The sequence below is a fragment of the Spermophilus citellus genome (assembly GCF_964194105.1).
Source record: "Spermophilus citellus genome assembly, chromosome: 9".
Taxonomy (NCBI): Eukaryota; Metazoa; Chordata; class Mammalia; order Rodentia; family Sciuridae; genus Spermophilus; species Spermophilus citellus.
Window position 1 is genome coordinate 98,031,265 of NC_138191.1, and position 21,649 is coordinate 98,052,913.

General features: G+C 36.9%; 1 protein-coding gene across 2 annotated transcripts in view; it reads right to left on the minus strand.

The window, feature by feature from the left end:
• The window catches only part of ZYG11B (zyg-11 family member B, cell cycle regulator), an 81,372-nt gene that overhangs the window by 41,102 nt on the left and 18,621 nt on the right, over positions 1-21,649 (minus strand). For both annotated transcript variants that reach the window (XM_081305690.1, XM_081305689.1), the window contains exons 2-3: positions 7,173-7,338; positions 1,617-2,371 (exon numbers count right to left, since the gene is read on the minus strand). In XM_081305690.1, the coding sequence (XP_081161816.1) occupies positions 1,617-2,371; positions 7,173-7,338 (921 nt within the window). The remainder of the gene's footprint in view (positions 1-1,616; positions 2,372-7,172; positions 7,339-21,649) is intronic.

Genomic DNA, 21,649 nt, shown 5'->3' on the forward strand with positions numbered 1-21,649 from the left:
AAATAAATATATCTATAAAAAGTGTTTTTGTGTGGGTGTGATACTGGGGATTGAACCAAAGGCCTTGTACATGGTAAGCAAGTGCTCTATTGCTGAACTACATCCTCAGTCCTTAAACAGTGGTTCTTGACTTTGGTTGAATGTTCATTACCTAAGGAACTTTAAAAAAATATTGATTCCAGGGTCTCACCTTTATATACATTATTCTCTCTGCCTGAAATACTGTCAAGCTACTCACCCTTAGGATCTCTATTCTTCAGAAAAGCCTTAAATTAAACCAATTCTCTCTGCTAAACATTCCCATATACAGTATTGGGTATTGTGTAGATTACTTACACAGTTTAAATAAATAAAAATGTATAGTTGGGTAAGGCGGTACATACTTATAATCCCAATGATTTGGGAGGCTAAGCCAGGAGGATTCCAGTTCAAGGATCAGCGTTGGCAACTTAGGCCCTAAACAATTTAGCTAGACCCTGTCTCAAAATTAAAAATTAAAAAAAAAGAAAAAAGGACAGGGGATGTAGCTTAGTGGTAAAACCCACCTGAGTTCAACCCTAGTACCAATAAATAAATAAATGAATAAAATGTATAAACATATTTGTGATCATAACACCACTATTCCTTAGAAGCAGATTCTGTATTTTATTCATTTTTGAATCCCAAGCTGTACCAAAGTCAACTAATGTTTGTTAAACTATTAGACATTAGAAACCTTAAGAAAAAGTTTTCCAGGCATGGTATTGCAAATCTGTAATTCCAGCAACTCAGGAAGCTAAGGCAGGAGGATCACAAGTTTGAGACCAGCCTGGGCAATTTAGCAATACCCTGTCTCTATTTTTCTAATAAAAATAGAAAAGGGCTTGCAATGTAATTCAGTGGTAGAGCACCCCTGAATTTAATTCCCAGTACCAAAAAAAACAAACAAACAAACAAACAAAAAAATTCCCACTTCTACTATGGAGATTTCTTCAGAGAACTTAATTTACCTTTGGGTATTCAATTTAATAAGGGGGTATTTTTAGTTTCATTGAAGTGATCCATTAGGAATGATATATTGATATGGTTCAAAATATATAAACATTATAACAGTAAGACCTAATGTTTAACCAGGACCTACTACATGACTTGCACTTGGCTTTTTTTTTTTTTTTTGGCCAAAATTTGGGATTAAACCCAGGATATTCTACTACTGAACTTCATCTCCAGCTTTTTATACTTTGTATTATGAGTCAGGATCTGACTATATTGCCAAGGTTAGCCTCGAACTTGCAATCCTTCTGCCTTAGCATCCCAAGTAGCTGGGATTAGAGATATGAGCAGTTGTACCTGCCTCACAATTACAATTATTAATTTTCAGAAGAATACTGCAAGGTAGGAATAGTATCTATTTTACAAATAAGGAAATAGAAACAGAGAGGTTATGCTATAACTCACTCTGGATCATGAAGCAAGAAAGCTGGGCTTTTTCTTAGGACTCTGACTCTAAAGTAAGCTTTACTATACATACCCTATTTCATGAATGTATTTCATATATCAGACAGTCATCTTAATAGAGTCTATACCACCAAGACACAGGTCAGCTTGACAAAAATAATACATTTTTAAGGTCTAACCTTCAAAGGCCCTTCGCCTGTGAGAAATTCAGAGTAACCAGCATCAGTGGCCAGCAAACCTACAAACTGCATGCTGGGCCGTTGTTGTATAAAGGCTTCAACAGCTTTATCTGTCACATGCTTTCTCCCAGAAACATCCAGGGAGACAAGATTGGGTAGGATATCCTTTTGTTCTAGTAAGCGAAGAGCTATGTCTGATGTAAACTGTTTATCATCTGAGATATCAAGATGATTCAGATGTTTTAGTTCCCGAACAACATCCAGTATCTGGGTAGTTGTCATTTTTAAACATTTCAAGTGGTGCATGGTTAGAGACTTGAGTCGGTCTTTGCAGGCCAGGAGGGCAGTGATGTCTGTGATTGAGGTGTTAGAAATATCCAGGCTCTCTAATCTTGGTAATGAGGCAACTTCAGCCAGATCTTCATTGTAAAAGAGAACATTGGTGATGCTTAGAGCTCGAAGGCCAGAAAGCCGGCTGAAGCACCGCTCATATGGATCCTCAAGGGAGAGAGTTAATGAGTTCAGCACTAAGCACTGAAGATTTTGCTGGATCCATTTGTTACTGCCAAGCCCACTGATAATGTCTGTAATGGTGATGTCAGCATTCACACCTGTGGCATCAAGCTCCACTAACTTGTGGTGGCAGAAGGCTTTCCGGAAAGCAACAGCAGAGATCTTTGCCTTGCGAATGCAAGCTCGCTTTAAACGCATCTGGTTGCCTCTAAAAATACCCACAGTTCCATCGTTCAGTAGACCTGCAGAAAAACAAGCAGAATTTTAACTTCGAAAAACAGCTAAGAAGAGCTAAAACTTCCATCATACTTAACATTTCTAATGTGCTCCCCCATTCAACTGTATCTCATTTGATACAATTCAGTGAGGATATTTTTGTCTATAATCATATGAGAATATTATTGTCTACAATTTACAAATGAGTAAAATAGGCCTCAGAAAGAGGCTTTCCAGGAGCTGGGATTGTGGCTCAGCAGTAGAGCGCTCACCCAGCACGGGTGGGACCCAGGTTCGATCCTCAACACCACATAAAAATAAAGGTATTGTGTTGTGTCCATCTACACCTCAAAAAATAGATATTAAAAAAAAAAAAAAAGAAAAGAAAGAGGCTTTCCAAAATCATGGAGGTAGCAAGTGGCAGATTCAAGACTGTGGTAAACATGACTGATATCTATTAACATCTGTTTCTCCTCACCTTTCTAGACCCATAGACAGACAGCTATACATACTAGCCCTCCCATGGACTTAGGAGGGAACTTGTGCTAATTCTGGTCAATGGTGTGTAAGCTGAAGCACCTGAGACCCAGTGCATAGTTTTTCATGCTAGCTTCTCCTGCTACGGCAATGAGAAGGCTTCAGGTTCTAAAGAACTAAATTTGCTGGGTGCAGTGGTGCATGCCTATAATTCCAGCAACTTAGGAGGCAGAGGCAAAAGGATCACAAGTTCAAGGCCAGCCTCAGCAATTTAGAAAGACCCTAAACAACTTAGCAAGATCCTGTCTCAAAATAAAAAAATAAAAAGGGCTGGGGATGTAGCTCAGTGGTAAAGTACCCCTGGGTTAAATCTCCAGTAACAAATAAATAAAATAAAAATAAAGAGTGTAAATTTAAAGGGTTAAAGTTTGGATACTAGGAGACATGGAACAATACCCTCAATGGACTTCATTTCCAACCTATCCTTTAAATTGGTACAACATATTATTATACAAACCCATATACTTAGCTCATATATAATGTCTATAATTCATTATTAAACCACTAGCTATACCTGAAACCTTATTAAGAGGGGTTAGGAGTTATAGACCCTCACTGTCAGATGAATGCCAATCAAGTAGACACAGAAATTTCTTGAGGTCCCTTAGAGATTCACCTGCCTACCAATCAATAGATACTTTGGAGCCATATCTCAACAACATCACATAAACTAAACAGCATCTACTGTGAAATAAGTAACAGTCATGACAATAAAAGGTAGTCTAAGAGATGGGGTAAATGAGCAGCTGGACAAGATAAATAAGTAGCCTGAGTTTGAACCTCAAATCAGTTCCAATATCTATTTGATATTTGACACTGAACAATTCCTTATTCACAAAATATGAATAATTATATTTCCATCACAGGGATTGCTATGAAAATTAAATAATACAGTGTACATAAAAAATTCTAAAACTTAAAACACTACATAAATGCCATTAATTATATTTGAAGGAAATTTTCCTAAATATCTTTGTGGGTTTTTCTGTTTTTGTTGTTTGGTGGTACAGTGGATTGAACCCTCAAACTTGCAATCCTCCTACCTCAGCCTCCCAAATCACTGGGATTATAGGCATGTGCCATCTCACCCAGTCTATCTTTGCCTTCTTTCAAACATCAGCAAAATAAAGACTCATCTAGCTTTTCCTATGACCAAAAATTATTGCTAAATGATACTTTGCTGTCATACTAATCACTTATGTTACTAGTTGGCAGCCTTTCTCCTTCAGATTTGCAGTTCTTAATTTGCTACTGTCAGAGAATCAAGATTAGATTTTATGTATTTAACAATCAATGCTGAACATGGTGGCACACACCTGTAATTCCAGCAGCTCAGGAGGCTGAGACAGGAGGATCGTGGGTTCAAAGCCAGCCTCAGCAATAGCAATTCAGTGAGACCTGGTCCCTAAATAAAATATAAGATAGGGCTGGGGATGTGGCTCAGTGGTTGAGTGTCCCTAGGTTCAATCCCCAGTACTCAAAAAAAAAAAAAAAAAAAAGAATCAAGGGGTTGGGGTAGAGCCCAAGGGTAGAGCTCTTGCCTAGTATATGTGAGGCTCTGGGTTCAATTCTCAGCACCACATATAAACAAATAAATAAACAAAAATAAAGGTCCATCAATGACTAAAAAAAAAAAAATGAATATGCTTCAGGAGTTCAACAGAGTATAGGGAAAAAATTTGAGAAGGAGGGTAGAGGGGCGGGCATGAACAAAATTTACCAAGTGCTACATCCATGTATGCTATTGTCCACATATGAATATACCACAATAAATCTATACACACATATACATGCATATATTTATAATGCACTCATTAAACTAATAATAATGACAATAATAATAATAGTAATAGAAAGAGTCCAATAGAGCAGAGCAAGATGATCAGAGGGAGGGAAGAGGGGTACTGATACAATGAGTAAAGACTATGACAACAGAATCATAGATCCTAATATATAAAATCCCTTAGTATCATAATTATTTTAATGAAGACTGCTATCAGTATAATCAATCCATTAACTGGGTAAATAATTTGTTTTATTTTGCTTTTCTTTGTTACTGGGGATTAAACTCAGAGATGCCCTACCACTGAGATACATCCCCAACCTTTTTTATTTTAACTTTGAGAAAGAATTTTGCTAAATTGCTTAGGCTGGCCTCAATCTTGTAAATCTCCTGCTTGTAAATCTCCTGAGTTGCTGGGATTACAGGTGTGCGCCCCTGTGCCCAGCAAATAAATTTTAAAAAATGTTAAGAGTACATGTTAAGTACTTTCTAAAATCAAAATGCTATTAGAAAATGCATGGTATTTCCAAAAATTTTTAAAAAAAGAAAAAAAAAGAAGTAGTTTCAGTACCGGGAATTGAACCCAGGACCTCACACATGCTAGGCAAGCACTCTGTCACCGAGCTACATCTCCACTCCTTTTCTAAATTTTATTTTACTTTGAGACAGAATCTGGTTACCCAAGCTAACCATGAACTTGTTGTGATCCTCCTGTCTCAACCTTCTAAGTGGCAGGGATTTACAGGAATGCGCCATTAGGCCCAGTGGTATTACCAGTTTTCATAGTATGATTGTTTTTTTCCTATTTTATGAAAAATTTCAAACACAAGAAAATTTATGAAACAACTTTTTAAAGTTCTGACATGAACTAGCAAGACGGAGTTTTATTTGCATATTCAACTGCATCCACACTAAATCAATTCAAGATGGATATGATTTTTACAAAGATGTTAAATAATTCAGAACTTTTTTGGAGGTGGGTACTACAGAGCTACATCTACATCCCCAATCTATTTTTTTCCCAATCTATTTTTTTAATTTTTTATTTGTTCTGTTTAATTGTATATGATAACAGAACGTATTTTAATTCATCGTACACAAATGAAGTACAACATTACAATTCTCTGGTTGTTCACAGTGTAGAGATGCACCATTTGTGCAATCATACATGTAGCTAGGGTAATGATGTCCATCTCATTCCATCATCGTTCCTATCCTCCTAACCCCACCCCACCCTCCCCTTTGCCCCATCCAAAGTTCCTGCATTCTTCCCATGCCTCTGCCCCCGCCCCCATCATAGATCACAATCCACTAATCAGAGAAAACATTTGGCCTTTAGGTTTTTGGATTGGCTTCTGTTGTTGTTGTGTAGATAGGCACAATATCTTTTTATTTATTTATTTTTATGTGGTACTGAGGATTGAACCCAGTGCCTCACATGTGCTATGAAGGTGCTCTACCATTGAGCTACAGCCCCAGCCCTTGGCATTTTTTTTTTTTTTAAGTCAGGGTCTCTTTAAATGACAGAGACTGGCATTAATTTGTGATCTTTCTGCTTGAGCTTCTTCACTCACTGGGATTACAGGCCTATGCCACTGTGCCTGGTCAACTTTCCATTTTAAAAGTCAGAAACAGAAATCATTTTTTCATAATACTGTATGACTCTCTCACTGTCAAATTCAGATATAAGGTATTGGGGCTGGGGTTGTGGCTTAGTGGTACAGTGCTAGCATGTGTGAGGCCCTGGGTTCCATCCTCAGCACCACATATAAATATATAAAATAAAGGTCCATCTACAATAAAAAAATATTTATATAAGGCTGAGGTTAGGGCTCAAAGGTAGAGTCTTTGCCTATAATGCATGAAGCACTGGGTTTGATCCTCAGCACCACATAAAAATAAATCAAAGGTATTGTGTCCACTTACAAGTAAAAAATAAATATTTTTTAAAAATTTATATATATTTATATACCGTGTGTGTGTGTGTGTGTGTGTGAGAGAGAGAGAGAGAGAGAGAGAGAGAGAGAGAGAGAGAGAAAGGTATTTTATTCCTTAGACTTATAAATGAACATTGTAGACTTAGAGAAGTTATTTCTGACCTAAGAATGGTTTCTCAAAGAAAAGCAAACCAAAACAAAAAAAGCTACTTGCCAAAATTAGAAAAGAAAAATAATTTTCCTAAATTACAGTTAAGGTGGCTCAGTGGTAGTGAGCTTGCCTCGCATGTGTGAGGTACTGGGTTCAATCCTCAGCACCATATAAAAACAAATAAACAAAATAAAGGTATTGTGTCCATCTACAACGAAAAAATAATACTAAATAAATTACACAGTTAAGAGTCAAGACAAGTAAAAATAAATGAATTCCTTTTTCTAGAACTGGGCTTATCTGGAGTGTTATTTCTAAGAAAATAATTTAATGTCAACAATAATACTTCAAAATCCAATTCCAATTATTAGCACATAATTTTTGTTTTCTGTTTTTTTGTTTTTGTTTTTGTTTTTTACCATGAAATGCCATGGTCTGAAGCAGTCGATCAGCCACCTCCTGTGGAAATACTCCAGGTTCCTGCAGACATAATGTTCCATCTTGTCTTGCTGAACAGAACTTCTCAAGGTGTGTGGTCAGGAAACTCAAGCAGATATCAAGTAAGGAATAGGGAGATGCCTCCTCCTTGGAGCCCAGGAAGAAACATGGAACACAAAAGGGAACAAGTTAGTTTCCAGAAAAGTCCAGAACAAAAGATTGATTTACTCATTCAACAAGCCATAGGCAGTAGATACTTTGTTAGGCAGTAAGAATACAATGTGTGTCTGGAAGCAATGGCAGCACACCTATAATCTCAAATCACTTGGGAGACTGAGGCAAGAATATCTCAAGTTCAAAGCCAGGCTCAGCAAATTAGTGAGACACTGTCGCAAAATAAAAAATAAAAAGGGCTGGCAATGTGGCACAGTGGTTAAGCACTCCTGGGTTCAGAACCCAATATGTGACCTATGTTCTCAGAATCAAAAGAGAAACACTGAAACAAACATGTATACACAGTCTCCAGTACTACAACAGTGGACATATTAGGTACTATGTATAAATTGTTGAAGGGTTCTAAGCATTCAGGGGTGATCAGTCAAGACCTCAGAGGCACAGTAGATTAATTTTCCTAAACTATCACTCATGATTTCCCTACTCAACCTTCAATGGACTCTCACAGGCCTAAAGACAAAAAACTTAACATTGTTAGATTGACATCTTGAGTTCTTCCAAAATCTATCCCTAATTTACTTTTCAACATAATCTCCCACAAAATTTCCATTCTAACCTGATGATTCAAATATGACAAATTCATTTGGAAAAAAGAGTATATTCTCAAAGTAATATTCTCAAAAAAGGAAAAATTTAACCCAGTTATTCCAGTCTAAGGAATAAAGTAGCCAAAACTTAACTGGAAAGGATTTTTTGTAGGATCAAACTTAGGGCCTCATACTTGCTAGGCAAGTGCTCTATCACTGCACTATACCTTCAGCCCAAATGTAAGGGCTTTAACTGCAGAAATAAACACTCTAAATGTTCCCAGCAATAAAATATGGTTAAAATATAATTACATTTAACCATCTAGTAGGTACTTTCTGTACGATTGTGCTAAGCATTTTATAAGAAATACATACTATTTCATTTGTTCCTCACCCTTCTTTTGTAAAGTAATCAAGTATTCTCTTCTTGTTTATATGACTAAAAACATGTTCATAAACAACATCTTTCTCAGCATTACACACAATAGTAAATGGCAAAGTATGGCTTCACAAAAGAAGTTGATTTGGTACTGATTGAACCCAGAGCTGCTTAACCACTGAGCCATATCCCTAATCCTTGTTATGTTTATTTTGAGACAGGGTCTTGCCAAGTTGCTGAGATTGGCTTTGAACTTATGATACTTCTGTCTCAGCCTCTCAAGCTGCTGGGATTAAAGATGTGTACCACCATGCCTGCCACGAGTATAACTCTTAATCTCTCTATACTACACATGTGACATTTTAATGGCTGAATAATGTATAGCCATTAAAAATTGTATTTCAAAGATATACTGTATAAATCACATAGAAAAATACGAGGTAAGGTATAAAAAATAGCCTACTAAACTTCCTCAACCCAATGAAGAACATCTACCAAAAAAAAAAAAAAAAAAAAAAACAGTAAAGCTGGGTATAGTGATGCACTCCTGTAATTTTAGCAACTCCAGGAGATTGAAGCTCTAGGATCACAGGTTTAAGGCCTGCCTCAGCAGTTTAGTGAGATCCCACATTAACTTAGCAAGATCCTGTCTCAAAATAAGAAAGGACTGGGAATGCAGCTCAGTGGTAAAGCATGCAGGGGTTCAAGGCCCGGTACCAAAAACAAACAAAAACTAAACAAAACAAAAAATCCAGTTAACAATCATAATTATGAAAATCTTAATGTTTTCACCCCAAATCAGGAAGAGGATGAGGATGTCTATTTTTACTACTTCTATTAAACATTTTACTGAAGGTTCTAACCAAAGAAATTAGGCATGAAAAAGAAATTAAAAGCATATAAATTAAAAAAGAAAAAGGAAAGCTATCTCTATTTGCAGTTGACACCATCCAGATACAGAAAATCCCAAAGAATTTTTTTAAAACATGTTTCAATTACATCATGGACCCTTTTATTTATTTTATATATATATATATATATATATATATATATTTTTTTTTTTTTTTACTCTTCCTTAGCAAGAAGAGTGAAGCAGGTGGCATCCCTATACCAGACCTTAAACTATATTACAGAGCAACAGTAACAAAAAACAGCATGGTATCGACACCAAAAAAGACTTGTAGACCAATGATACAGAAAAGAGGACACAGAGACAAACTCACATAAATACAGTTATTTTCATACTAGACAAATGCACTAAAAACATATATTGGAGAAAAGATACCCTCTTCAACAAATAGTGCTGGGGAAACTGGAAATCCATATGCAGTAAAATGAAATTAAGCACCTATCTCTCATGAAAAAAACTCAGCTCCAAGTGGACCAAGGACCTAGGAATTAGACCAGAGACCCTGTGCTTAATACAAGAAAAAGTAGGCCCAAATCTTCATCATGTCAGATTAGGTCCCAACTTCCTTAATAAGACTCCTATAATGTGAGAAATAAAACCAAGAATCAATAAATGGGATGGATTCAAACTGAAAAGTTTCTTCTTAGCCAAAGAAATAATCAATGAGGTGAAGAGAGAGCCTACAGAATGGGAGCAAATTCTTACCAGACACACATCAGATACAGCACTAATCTCCAGGATATATAAAGAACTCAAAAAACTTATCACCACAAAAACAAATAACCCAATCAATAAATGGGCCAATGAACTGAACAGACACTTCTCAGAAGAAGATATACAATTAATCCACAAATATATGAAAAAAATGTTCAACATCTCTGGCAATCAGAGAAATGCGAATCAAAACTACTCTAAGATTTCATCTCATTCCAGTCAGAATGGCAGTTATTAAGAATACAAACAATATAATAGGTACTGGCAAGGATGTGGGGGGGAAAGGCACACGTACTCATACATTGCCAGTAGGACTGCAAATTGGTACAACCAATTTGGAAAGCTATATGGAGACTGCTTGGAAAACTGGGAATGGAACCACCATTGGACCCAGCTATCCCACTCCTCAGATTACACCCGAAGGACTTAAAAACAGCATAGCCACATCAATATTTATAGCAGCACAAATCACAATAGCTGAATTGTGGAACCAACATAGATGCCCTTCAGTAGATGAATAGATAAAGAAAATGTGGTATATATACATACAATGGAATATTACTCAGCATTAAAAGAGAATAAAATCATGGCATTTGCAGGTAAATGAATGGATTTGAAGAGTATCATGCTAAAAGAAGTAAGCCAATCCCAAAAAAACAAGACCAAATGTTTTCTCTGATGTATGGATGCTGATCCATAATGGGGTAGGGAAAGAGCATGGGAGGAATGGAGGAACTTTGAATAGAGCAAAGGGGAGAAAGGAAAAGGGAGGGGGGAATGGGGGTAGAAAAGATGGTGGAATGAAATGGACATCGTTATCCTAGGTACATCTATAAAGACACGAATGGTGTGATTCTACTTCGTGTACAACCAAAGAAATGAAAAATTATACTCCATATGTGTACTATGAATTGAAATGCATTCTGCTGTCATGTGTAACAAATTAGAAATACAACGTGGTTCATCCACACCATGGACCCTTTTTAATAAATATTTTTCACAACTTTATTTATTTATGTATTTGTTTATTGTGCAATTTTATTTATTTAATGTAGTGCTGAGGATTGAACCTAGTGCCTCACACATGCTAGGCAAGTGCTCTACCACTGAGTTACAACCACAACCACCTAATAAATTTTTAAAAAGCTACCAGGGAAAAAAAAGTTCACAACATCACAGGTTACAAGATTTAAAAACAACAACAACAACAACAACAAAAGAACCTTCCCTCTATTTTTGCATTACTATATATTTACAAATTTACAATAAACAATCTTATAATGAAATTAAGGAAATAATTCCATTTACAGTTGTACCAAACAATAAAATATTTAGGAATAAATTTTAATAAAAGTGAAAAATTAATGGGGCTGGGGATGTGGCTCAAGCGGTAGCGCGCTCGCCTGGCATGCGTGAGGCCCGGGTTCGATCCTCAGCACCACATACCAACAAAGATGTTGTGTCTGCCGAGAACTAAAAAATAAATATTAAAAATTCTCTCTCTCTCTCTCTCCTCTCTCACTCTCTCTTTAAAAAAAAAAAAAAAAGAAAAAGAAAAATTAAGAAATTAAAGACCTAAAAAATGAAAAGCATTCCAGATTTATAGATAGAAGACTTAATACTGATAAACTGATCTGGCATTCAATACAATTCCTATCACAACCCCCCCGCCATTTTTGCAGAAATTGACAAATTGATACTAAAATGCTTTCGGCATGCAGAAATGCAAGAGATCTAGAATAGCCAAAATGATCTGGGAAAGGAAGAACAAAGTTGGAGGCCTGGCACTTGCCATTCTCAAAACTTACTACAAAACTACGTTAACCAAAAACAAAATAAAACAAAACAAAAAACTACATTGACCAAACAGTTTGGCACTAGCATAAGGACAGACACAAAGATCAATGGAGTAGAATTTAAAGTCCAGAAACTCCTACAGTTAGGGTCAAATGATTATCAACAAGGTACCTAGCCATTCCAGTGAACTAAAGAATAGGCCTTTAAATAAATGGTCCCTGGGACAACTGGACATCCATGCAAAATAATGAAAATGGAGTCCCCATATCACACCATATACAAAAATTACCTCATAATAGATCAAACACCTAAAGAGCTAAAACTATTAAACTCTTTAAAAAAAAGTAAGTATAAAACTTCCTGACTTTAGTATAGTAAAAGGTTTATTCTATAATACCAAATGCAAATACAACCAAAGGAAAAAATAGATACATGGAACTTTATCAAAATTAAAAATTTCTGTGCTTTAAGGAACATCATAAAGAAAGTAAAAGGAGGGGCTGGGGATGTGGCTCAGGCGGTAGCGCGCTCGCCTGGCATGCGTGCGGCCCGGGTTCGATCCTCAGCACCACATACCAACAAAGATGTTGTGTCCGCCGAGAACTAAGAAATAAATATTAAAAATTCTCTCTCTCTCTCTCTCCTCTCTCACTCTCTTAAAAAAAAAAAAAAAGAAAAAAAGAAAGTAAAAGGAGGGCTGGGTATGTAGCTTGGTGGTAGAATGCTTGCCTAGCATGTGCAAGGCCTAGGTTCAATCCCCAGCACTTGGGGGGGGGGGGAGTGAAAAGACAACCCACAGAATAGAAGAAAATAGTAATAAATCATTATCTAATATGGGATTTCTATCCAAATTACACAAAGAACTTTTTTTTTTACATTTTAGTTGCAGATGTTCACAATACCTTTATTTTGTTTATTTAGTTTTCTTATGTGGTGCTGGGGATCAAACTCAGTGCCTCCCATGTACTAGGCAAGTGCCACAACTCTTATAACTCAGTAATCTAAACACAACCTAATACGCAAAGTTCTAAATAGACACTACTCCAAAGAATTACATATGACCACCATATAGTGGTGCATACCTGTAATGCCAGCAACTGGGGCGGATGAGGCAGGAGAATGGCAGCCTCAGCAACTTAGCAAGGACCTAAGCAATTTAGGAGAACCAGCCTCACAAAAATAAATAAATAAATATTACAGATGATCAATGAAAGATGCTTAATATCATTAGTCATCAGGAAAATGCAAATCAAATTTCTTCATATGAAATACTACTTCATACCCACTAGAATGGCTATAATAAAAATATGGTCAATAATCAGTGTTGACCAGGAATATGGAGAAACTGAAACCCTCATACAAGGATGCTGAAAATATAAAATGTTGTAACTATCTGTCCAGTTCCCAGAAATAAGCATAGGTATGGGGTTGTAGCTCAGTGGTAGAGAGCTCGCCTAGCATGTGTGAGGCACTGGGTTTGATTCTCAGCATCGCATATAAATAAATTAATTAAATAAAGGTCCATCAACTACTAAAAAAAAATTAAAACATAAAATAAGGGCTGGGGCTGGGGCTCAATGGTAGAGTACTTGCCTAGCATGTGTGAGGCACTGGGTTCAATTCCCAACACCCCATGTAAATAAATGAACAAAATAAAGGTTCATCAACATCCAAAAAAATATTTTTTAAATAAATAAATAAAATAAAAGTTAAGCACAGAGTTACCATATGACCCAGTAATTCTACTTCTAGGCATAAACCCAAGAGAAATGAAAGCTTACACACAGAACATGTACATGGACCACTGAGCAACAGTTTAGCAACATCCCCAGCCCCCCCCCCCACTTTTTTTTTTTAAAGACTAATCTTTGCTAAACTGTCCAAGCTGGCCTCAAACTTGCAATCTTTCTGCCTCAGCCTCTGAAGTAGCTGGTATTATAGGTGTACAACACCATGTCCAACAAGACCCTTTTTTTTTTTTTTTGGTTCTGGGAATTGAACCCAGGGATACTTTACCACTGAGCTACATTCTCAGACTGTTTATTTTTTGAGAAAGGCTCTCACTAATTTGCTTAGGATGTCATTAAATTGTTGAAGCTGGCCTCAAGCTTTCAATCTCAGCCTCCCAATTCACTGGGATCACAGGTGTGCCTCAATGCACAAGGATCAGACATCATTTTGTATGTGAAGATAACGAATAATGTACCCAAGTTTATCTACCTGGAATGTGACAGAATTATGCCTTGATCCAAGGTCTTTAATTCCAAATAGCAATATCCATTTTCTTAACTATAAGGTTCTCTCAACTAAAGAAGGAAAAGGATAGAAGAAGTTGAGAAAAAAACTATATCTAAGATTTAAAATAGTACTTACCCATGGAAAACAATAAATGCATGTGTGTAAAAAGAAATAGGCCATATTACAGCATATGTAGTAAAATGTTAGCATTTGGTGAATCTGGGTCGATGCTAGATGAGAATTATTTTCATTACTTTTGCAACTTTTCGTAATCTAAAACTGTTTCAAATAAAAAATAACAATTAGTACTTCCATGATCTCAATGACAAAATTGGTAAGTAAAGAAATGGTCCAGCTTAGTCCTATGAAAAGATAAATTCCTGGGGTGAATAAAAAAAGCAATTAAGCTCTACAAATAAATACCTTAAGTATAAGACGAAGAGTGAGAAGGTCCCTGAGCAATATAGTTGAAAAGATATCCTATGGCAATAGAAACGATTCCAGCATGAGAGAACAATGCAGTCCATTTTTTTATTTTATTTTATTTTATTTTAATTTTTGGTTAACATGGTGTTTTCTAGAACATGATGTAACCCTGGTTATTGTGAAACTGTTCAAATAAAGTTTACCCAGATTAGTGCTCTCAAATATTGTTGGTCAAAGTGTAAACTGGCACAATTTTTCAGAACATAGATTTAATAATAGTGTGGTGGCCTACACCTGTAATTCTAGTGACTCAGAAGGCTAAGGAAGGAACAACACAAGTTCAAGGCCAACCTGGGCAACTTAGAAAAACCCTGTCTCAAAAATTTTTTTTAGAAAGGGGGTGGGGATAGGTGGAGGCTTAAGATGTAGTTCAGTTCAGTGGTGAGAGCCCTGGGTTTAATCTTCAATATTACAAAATGAAACAAAAACTATATGCAGTAATAAAAAACTATATGCAATAGGATTTAATTATGCATCTGTACAGGATAGGAAATGATACTGCCTAAAGCTTACTTTAGAATGTAAGATTAGAAAGCTAATCTCTAAACTAAATAATATAGTAGAGGGCTGGGGATGTGGCTCAAGCGGTAGCGTGCTCGCCTGGTGTGCGTGCGGCCCAGGTTCGATCCTCAGCACCACATACCAACAAAGATGTTGTGTCCGCCGAGAACTAAAAAATAAAAATATTAAAAATTCTCTCTCTCTCTCTCTCTCTCTCTCTCTCCTCTCTCACTCTCTCTTTAAAAAAATAAATAATATAGTAGAACTATAAAGAAAAGTAAGATTGGGCTGGGATTATAGCTCAGCATGGAGTGCTTGCCTGGTACATGCAAGGCCCTGGGTTCGATCCTCAGTACCTCATAAAAATAAATAAAATAAAGGTACTGTGTTCAACTACAACTAAAAAATAAATATTTTTTTTAAAAAGCAAGATTAAAGGATTCCAACATGGCGGCGGGCGCAGAGATATCAAGTCTCTGACCTCTTCAGCTGTGCAGGCATAGGGAGTCGTAAACAACCTAAATCTGTTTGCTCAGGATCACTAGGCAATGCTGAGCTGACGTGGATCTGGGGCGAACAGTCTGGGCCTCTCAGAAAACACTCTGAGCCCGGATCGGCTGAATTCAAGCTCCCGTTCGCCTGCTTCCCGCAGACAAACAGCTGTGACTCAGCACTAATCCATCCGGCTGAAACAACTGGTCAGCCATTCTCATCCTATGGAGGTAAATGCCTACCGAGCCTTCATAGGTAGTGGCCACAGGTTTGAAACGGGGCTTGGGAGAGACAGTAAGGACCCACCCGTTGCATTGGTCGCCCGGCAAAAGGAAACGAACTGTCGCCATTTGCAAGAGATACCACCATGGCAGAGAACTGACGTCATCAGACTGTGGCGGAGGAGATAACTTCACTGAAACCTGCGGCTACAGGTGTGTAATTCCCTAGCCTTCCCTCTCCACACATCGGGGAAACCTTAAGGGCCCCTCCCAGCTCTCCCGTGAGCACGATAGCCAGATCCAGGGAATCGGAGGTGGCGCGGGACCCGGGGCGCGGAACTACCGCTCCCACCAGTGCTGACAGCTGAGGTCTCTTGAACCAGCTACCGGGGGAGTGGCTACCGGAGGGCAAGTAAAATTCGCTGAGGATTCTCAGCCCCAAGCTCTACAAACTTAGGGTCTGAGGAAATGGCAAACTGGAAGAGTGTGCCCAGTCGTTCATGACAACAGGGCTCCCGGGAGGAGCAGACCTGGCGTGTAGCCAGTATTGTGGTGAGCGGCACCCGTGAGAGGGGCCCGGCTAGAGGAAAAGTGGGAAGTGACTAGACACAAGAGGAGGCCCTAGGCACTCAGGATGGAGACTCGCCCAGTCTGGGAGGAGCTGCTGCACAGTGATTGGTTCCCGCGTATTAAAAGGAGAAACTTGGACTGGTGGGCACAGCGCCACCTACTGGAAGAGAAGTTAATCAAACTCTCAGACTGCATTTATTAGTTTTTTTTTCTTTTCTCTTTTTTTTTGATTTGGGTTTTTCTTTCATTTTCATTTTTCTTTCTTGTTGTTTTTTAAAATTTTTTTTACAATTTTTTTTAATTTTTTTCTCTTCTAATTTTAATTTTAATTTTTTTATTCTTTTTTTTAAATTTTTTTTCTTTTTTTATTTCCTATTTTTTTCTTCTTTTCTCTTTTCATTTCTTTTCAATTATCTTATCCCCCCTTCCTTGAATTCTACCTGCTTACTCTCATTCTCTTTAGTGACTTCTTCCCTTCCCTTCTAATACCTTTCCTCCCAAGCATCTAATAAATTTATAGGAGTAAACAGTAACTATCAATCAAACAGAACAAGAAGTAACATGAGCAGCTTCAAAAAGCAAGGAAGAAAAGGAGTACAAACAATGCAGGACAGCCTAAATATTCAGGAGGACCTAGAGTCATCAGAAAAATGGTCATATAAAGAACTAAAGGAACACCTTAGACAGATGGAATGCAACCTTAAAGAGGATACAAGACAGCAAATTCAAGCAGCGAAAGAACACATTGAGAATGAATTACATAAACAGATAAAAGAAGAAGTTAAGCATCTATCAGGAGATAGAGATTATAAAAAATAATCAAACAATAATTCTAGAAATGAAGGAAACGATAAACCAAATTAAAAACTCAATTGAAAGTATCACTAACAGAGTGGAGCAAGTAGAAGCAAGAACGTCAGATAATGAAGACAAAATATAACATCTTGCAAACAGTCTAGCCAACTCAGAAAGGCTGGTAAAAAATCACGAGAAAAACACCCAAGAGTTATGGGATAACATAAAAAAACCAAACTTACGAGTCATCGGGATAGAAGAAGGTACAGAGATTCAAACCAAGGGAATGAGTAACCTGCTGAATGAAATAATTACAGAAAACTTTCCAGAAATAAAAAAGGAAACAGATATACAAATTGAAGATGCATACAGGACACCGAGCACACAAAATCACAGTAGACCAACGCCAAGACACATTGTTATGAAGATATCCAATATACAGAACAAAGAGAAAATATTAAAAGCTACAAGAGAAAGGAGACAGATTACATTCAGGTGTAAACCAATAAGGTTAACAACAGATTTTTCATAACAGACACTGAAAGCAAGAAGGTCATGGAACAATGTATTTCAAACACTGAAAGACAATGGATGCCAACCAAGAATTCTGTATCCAGCAAAATTAAGCTTCAGGTATGACAACAAAATAAAAATCTTTCATGATAAACAAAAGTTAAAAGAATTTGCAGCCAGAAAACCAGCATTGCAAAGCATTTTGAGCAAAACACTACACGACGAAGAAATGAAAAACAATAACCAAAACCATCAGTAGGAAGTGCCTCGGTAAAGACAGAGGGCGAGGGGAAAGATAATCATGGAGAAACAAACTAAATTTTTTTAAAAAAGGATAAATAATCAAACATGGATGGAAGTACAAACCATATATCAATAGTAACTCTGAATGTTAATGGCTTAAACTCTCCAATAAAGCGACATAGGCTGGTATCATGGATTAAAAAAACAAATCCAACAATATGCTGCCTCCAGGAGACACATCTGATTGGAAAAGACATACACAGGCTGAAGGTGAAAGGATGGGAAAAAATATACCATGCACACGGTCCTCGTAAGCAAGCAGGGGTGGCCATCCCCATATCGAATAAAATCGACTTCAAGACTAAGTTAATCAAAAGGGATAAAGAAGGACATTATATACTGTTAAAAGGAACCATTCACCAACAAGACATAACAATTATCAATATTTATGCACCAAATAATGGTGCTGCGACATTCATAAAACAAATTCTCCTCAAGTTCAAGAATCAAATAGACCACAACACAATAATTATGGGTGACTTCAACACAGCTCTCTCACCATTGGACAGATCCTCCAAACAAAAGTTGAATAAAGAAACTACAGAACTCAATATCACAATCAATAACCTAGACTTAACTGACATATATAGAATATATCAACCATCATCAAATGGATATACTTTTTTCTCAGCAGCACATGAATCCTTCTCAAAAATAGACCATATATTATGCCATAGGGCAAACCTCAGTAAATATAAAGCGGTGGAGATAATACCTTGCATTTTATCTGATCATAATGGAATGAAACTGGAAATCAATGACTAAAGAAGGAAGGAAAAATCCTACATCACATGGAAAATGAACAATATGTTACTGAATGATCAATAGGTTACAGAAGACATAAAGGAGGAAATCAAAATATTCTTAGAGATAAATGAAAATACAGACACAACATATCGGAATCTATGGGACACAATGAAAGCAGTTTTAAGAGGAAAATTCATTGCCTGGTGGTCATTCCTCAAAAAAAGAAAAAACCAACAAATAAATGAGCTCACACTTCATCTCAAAGCCCTAGAAAAGGAAGAGCAAAACAACAGCAAATGTAGCAGAAGGCAAGAAATAATTAAAATCAGAGCGGAAATCAATGAAATTGAAACAAAAGAAACTATTGAAAAAATTAACAAAACTAAAAGTTGGTTCTTCGAAAAAATAAATAAGATCGACAGACCTTTAGCCATGCTAACGAAGAGAAGAAGAGAGAGAACTCAAATTACTAACATACGGGATGAAAAAGGCAATATCACAACAGATGCTACAGAAATACAGAAGACAATTAGAAATTATTTTGAAAACCTATATTCCAATAAAATAGAAGATAGTGAAGACATCGATAAATTTCTTAAGTCATATGATTTGCCCAGACTGAGTCAGGAGGATACACACAATTTGAACAGACCAATATCAATGGATGAAATTGAAGAAGCCATCAAAAGACTACCAACCAAGAAAAGCCCAGGACCGGATAGGTATACAGCGGAGTTTTACAAAACCTTTAAAGAAGAATTAATACCAATACTTTTCAAGTTATTTCAGGAAATAGAAAAAGAGGGAGCCCTGCCAAATTCATTCTATGAGGCCAACATCACCCTGATTCCGAAACCAGACAAAGACACCTCAAAGAAAGAAAACTACAGACCAATATCTCTAATGAACCTAGATGCAAAAATCCTCAATAAAATTCTGGCGAATCGAATACAAAAACACATCAAAAAAATTGTGCACCATGATCAAGTAGGATTCATCCCTGGGATGCAAGGATGGTTCAATATAAGGAAATCAATAAATGTTATTCACCACATCAATAGACTTAAAGATAAGAACCATATGATCATCTCGATAGACGCAGAGAAAGCATTCGACAAAGTACAGCATCGCTTTATGTTCAAAACATTAGAAAAACTAGGGATAACAGGAACTTACCTTGACATTGTAAAAGCTATCTATGCTAAGCCTCAGGCTAGCATCATTCTGAATGGACAAAAGTTAAAGGCATTCCCTCTAAAATCTGGAACAAGACAGGGATGCCCTCTATCACCACTTCTATTCAATATAGTTCTCGAAACACTGGCCAGAGCAATTAGACAGATGAAAGAAATTAAAGGCATAAAAATAGGAAAAGAAGAACTTAAGTTATCACTATTTGCAGATGACATGATTCTATACCTAGAAGACCCAAAAGGGTCTACAAAGAAACTACTAGAACTAATAAATGAATTCAGCAAAGTGGCAGGATATAAACTGAACACGCATAAATCAAAGGCATTTCTGTATATCAGCGACAAAACTTCTGAAACGGAAATGAGGAAAAACACTCCATTCACAATATCCTCAAAAAAAAAAAAAAAAAACTTGGGAATCAACCTAACAAAAGAGGTGAAAGATTTATACAATGAAAACTACAGAACCCTAAAGAGAGAAGTAGAAGAAGATCTTAGAAGATGGAAAAATATACCCTGTTCATGGAAAGGCAGAACTAACATCATCAAAATGGCGATATTACCAAAAGTTCTCTATAGCTTTAATGCAATGCCAATCAAAATCCCAACGGCATTTCTTGTAGAAATAGATAAAGCAATCATGAAATTCATATGGAAAAATAAAAGACCCAGAATAGCAAAAGCAATTCTAAACAGGAAGTGTGAATCAGGCGGTATAGCGATACCAGACTTCAAACTATACTACAGAGCAATAGTAGCAAAAACAGCATGGTACTGGTACCAAAATAGGCGGGTGGACCAATGGTATAGAATAGAGGACACAGAGACTAATCCACAAAGTTACAACTATCTTATATTTGATAAAGGGGCTAAAAGCATGCAATGGAGGAAGGATAGCATCTTCAACAAATGGTGTTGGGAAAACTGGAAATCCATATGCAACAAAATGAAACTGAATCCCTTTCTCTCGCCATGCACAAAAGTTAACTCAAAATGGATCAAGGAGCTTGATATCAAATCAGAGACTCTGCGTCTGATAGAAGAAAAAGTTGGCTCCGATCTACATATTGTGGGGTCGGGCTCCAAATTCCTTAATAGGACACCCATAGCACAAGAGTTAATAACAAGAATCAACAAATGGGACTTACTTAAACTAAAAAGTTTTTTCTCAGCAAGAGAAACAAGAAGAGAGGTAAATAGGGAGCCTACATCCTGGGAACAAATTTTTACTCCTCACACTTCAGATAGAGCCCTAATATCCAGAGTATACAAAGAACTCAAAAAATTAGACAATAAGATAACAAATCACCCAATCAACAAATGGGCCAAGGACCTGAACAGACACTTCTCAGAGGAGCATATACAATCAATCAACAAGTACATGAAAAAATGCTCACCATCTCTAGCAGTCAGAGAAATGCAAATCAAAACCACCCTAAGATACCATCTCACTCCAGTAAGATTGGCAGCCACTATGAAGTCAAACAACAACAAGTGCTGGCGAGGATGTGGAGAAAAGGGTACACTTGTACATTGCTGGTGGGACTGCAAATTGGTGCGGCCAATTTGGAAAGCAGTTTGGAGATTCCTGGGAAAGATGGGAATGGAACCACCATTTGACCCTGCTATTGCCCTTCTCGGACTATTCCCTGAAGACCTTAAAAGAGCATGCTACAGGGATACTGCCACATCGATGTTCATAGCAGCACAATTCACAATAGCTAGACTGTGGAACCAACCCAGATGCCCTTCAATAGATGAATGGATAAAAAAAAAAATGTGGCATCTATACACAATGGAGTACTATGCAGCAATAAAAAAATGACAAAATCATAGAA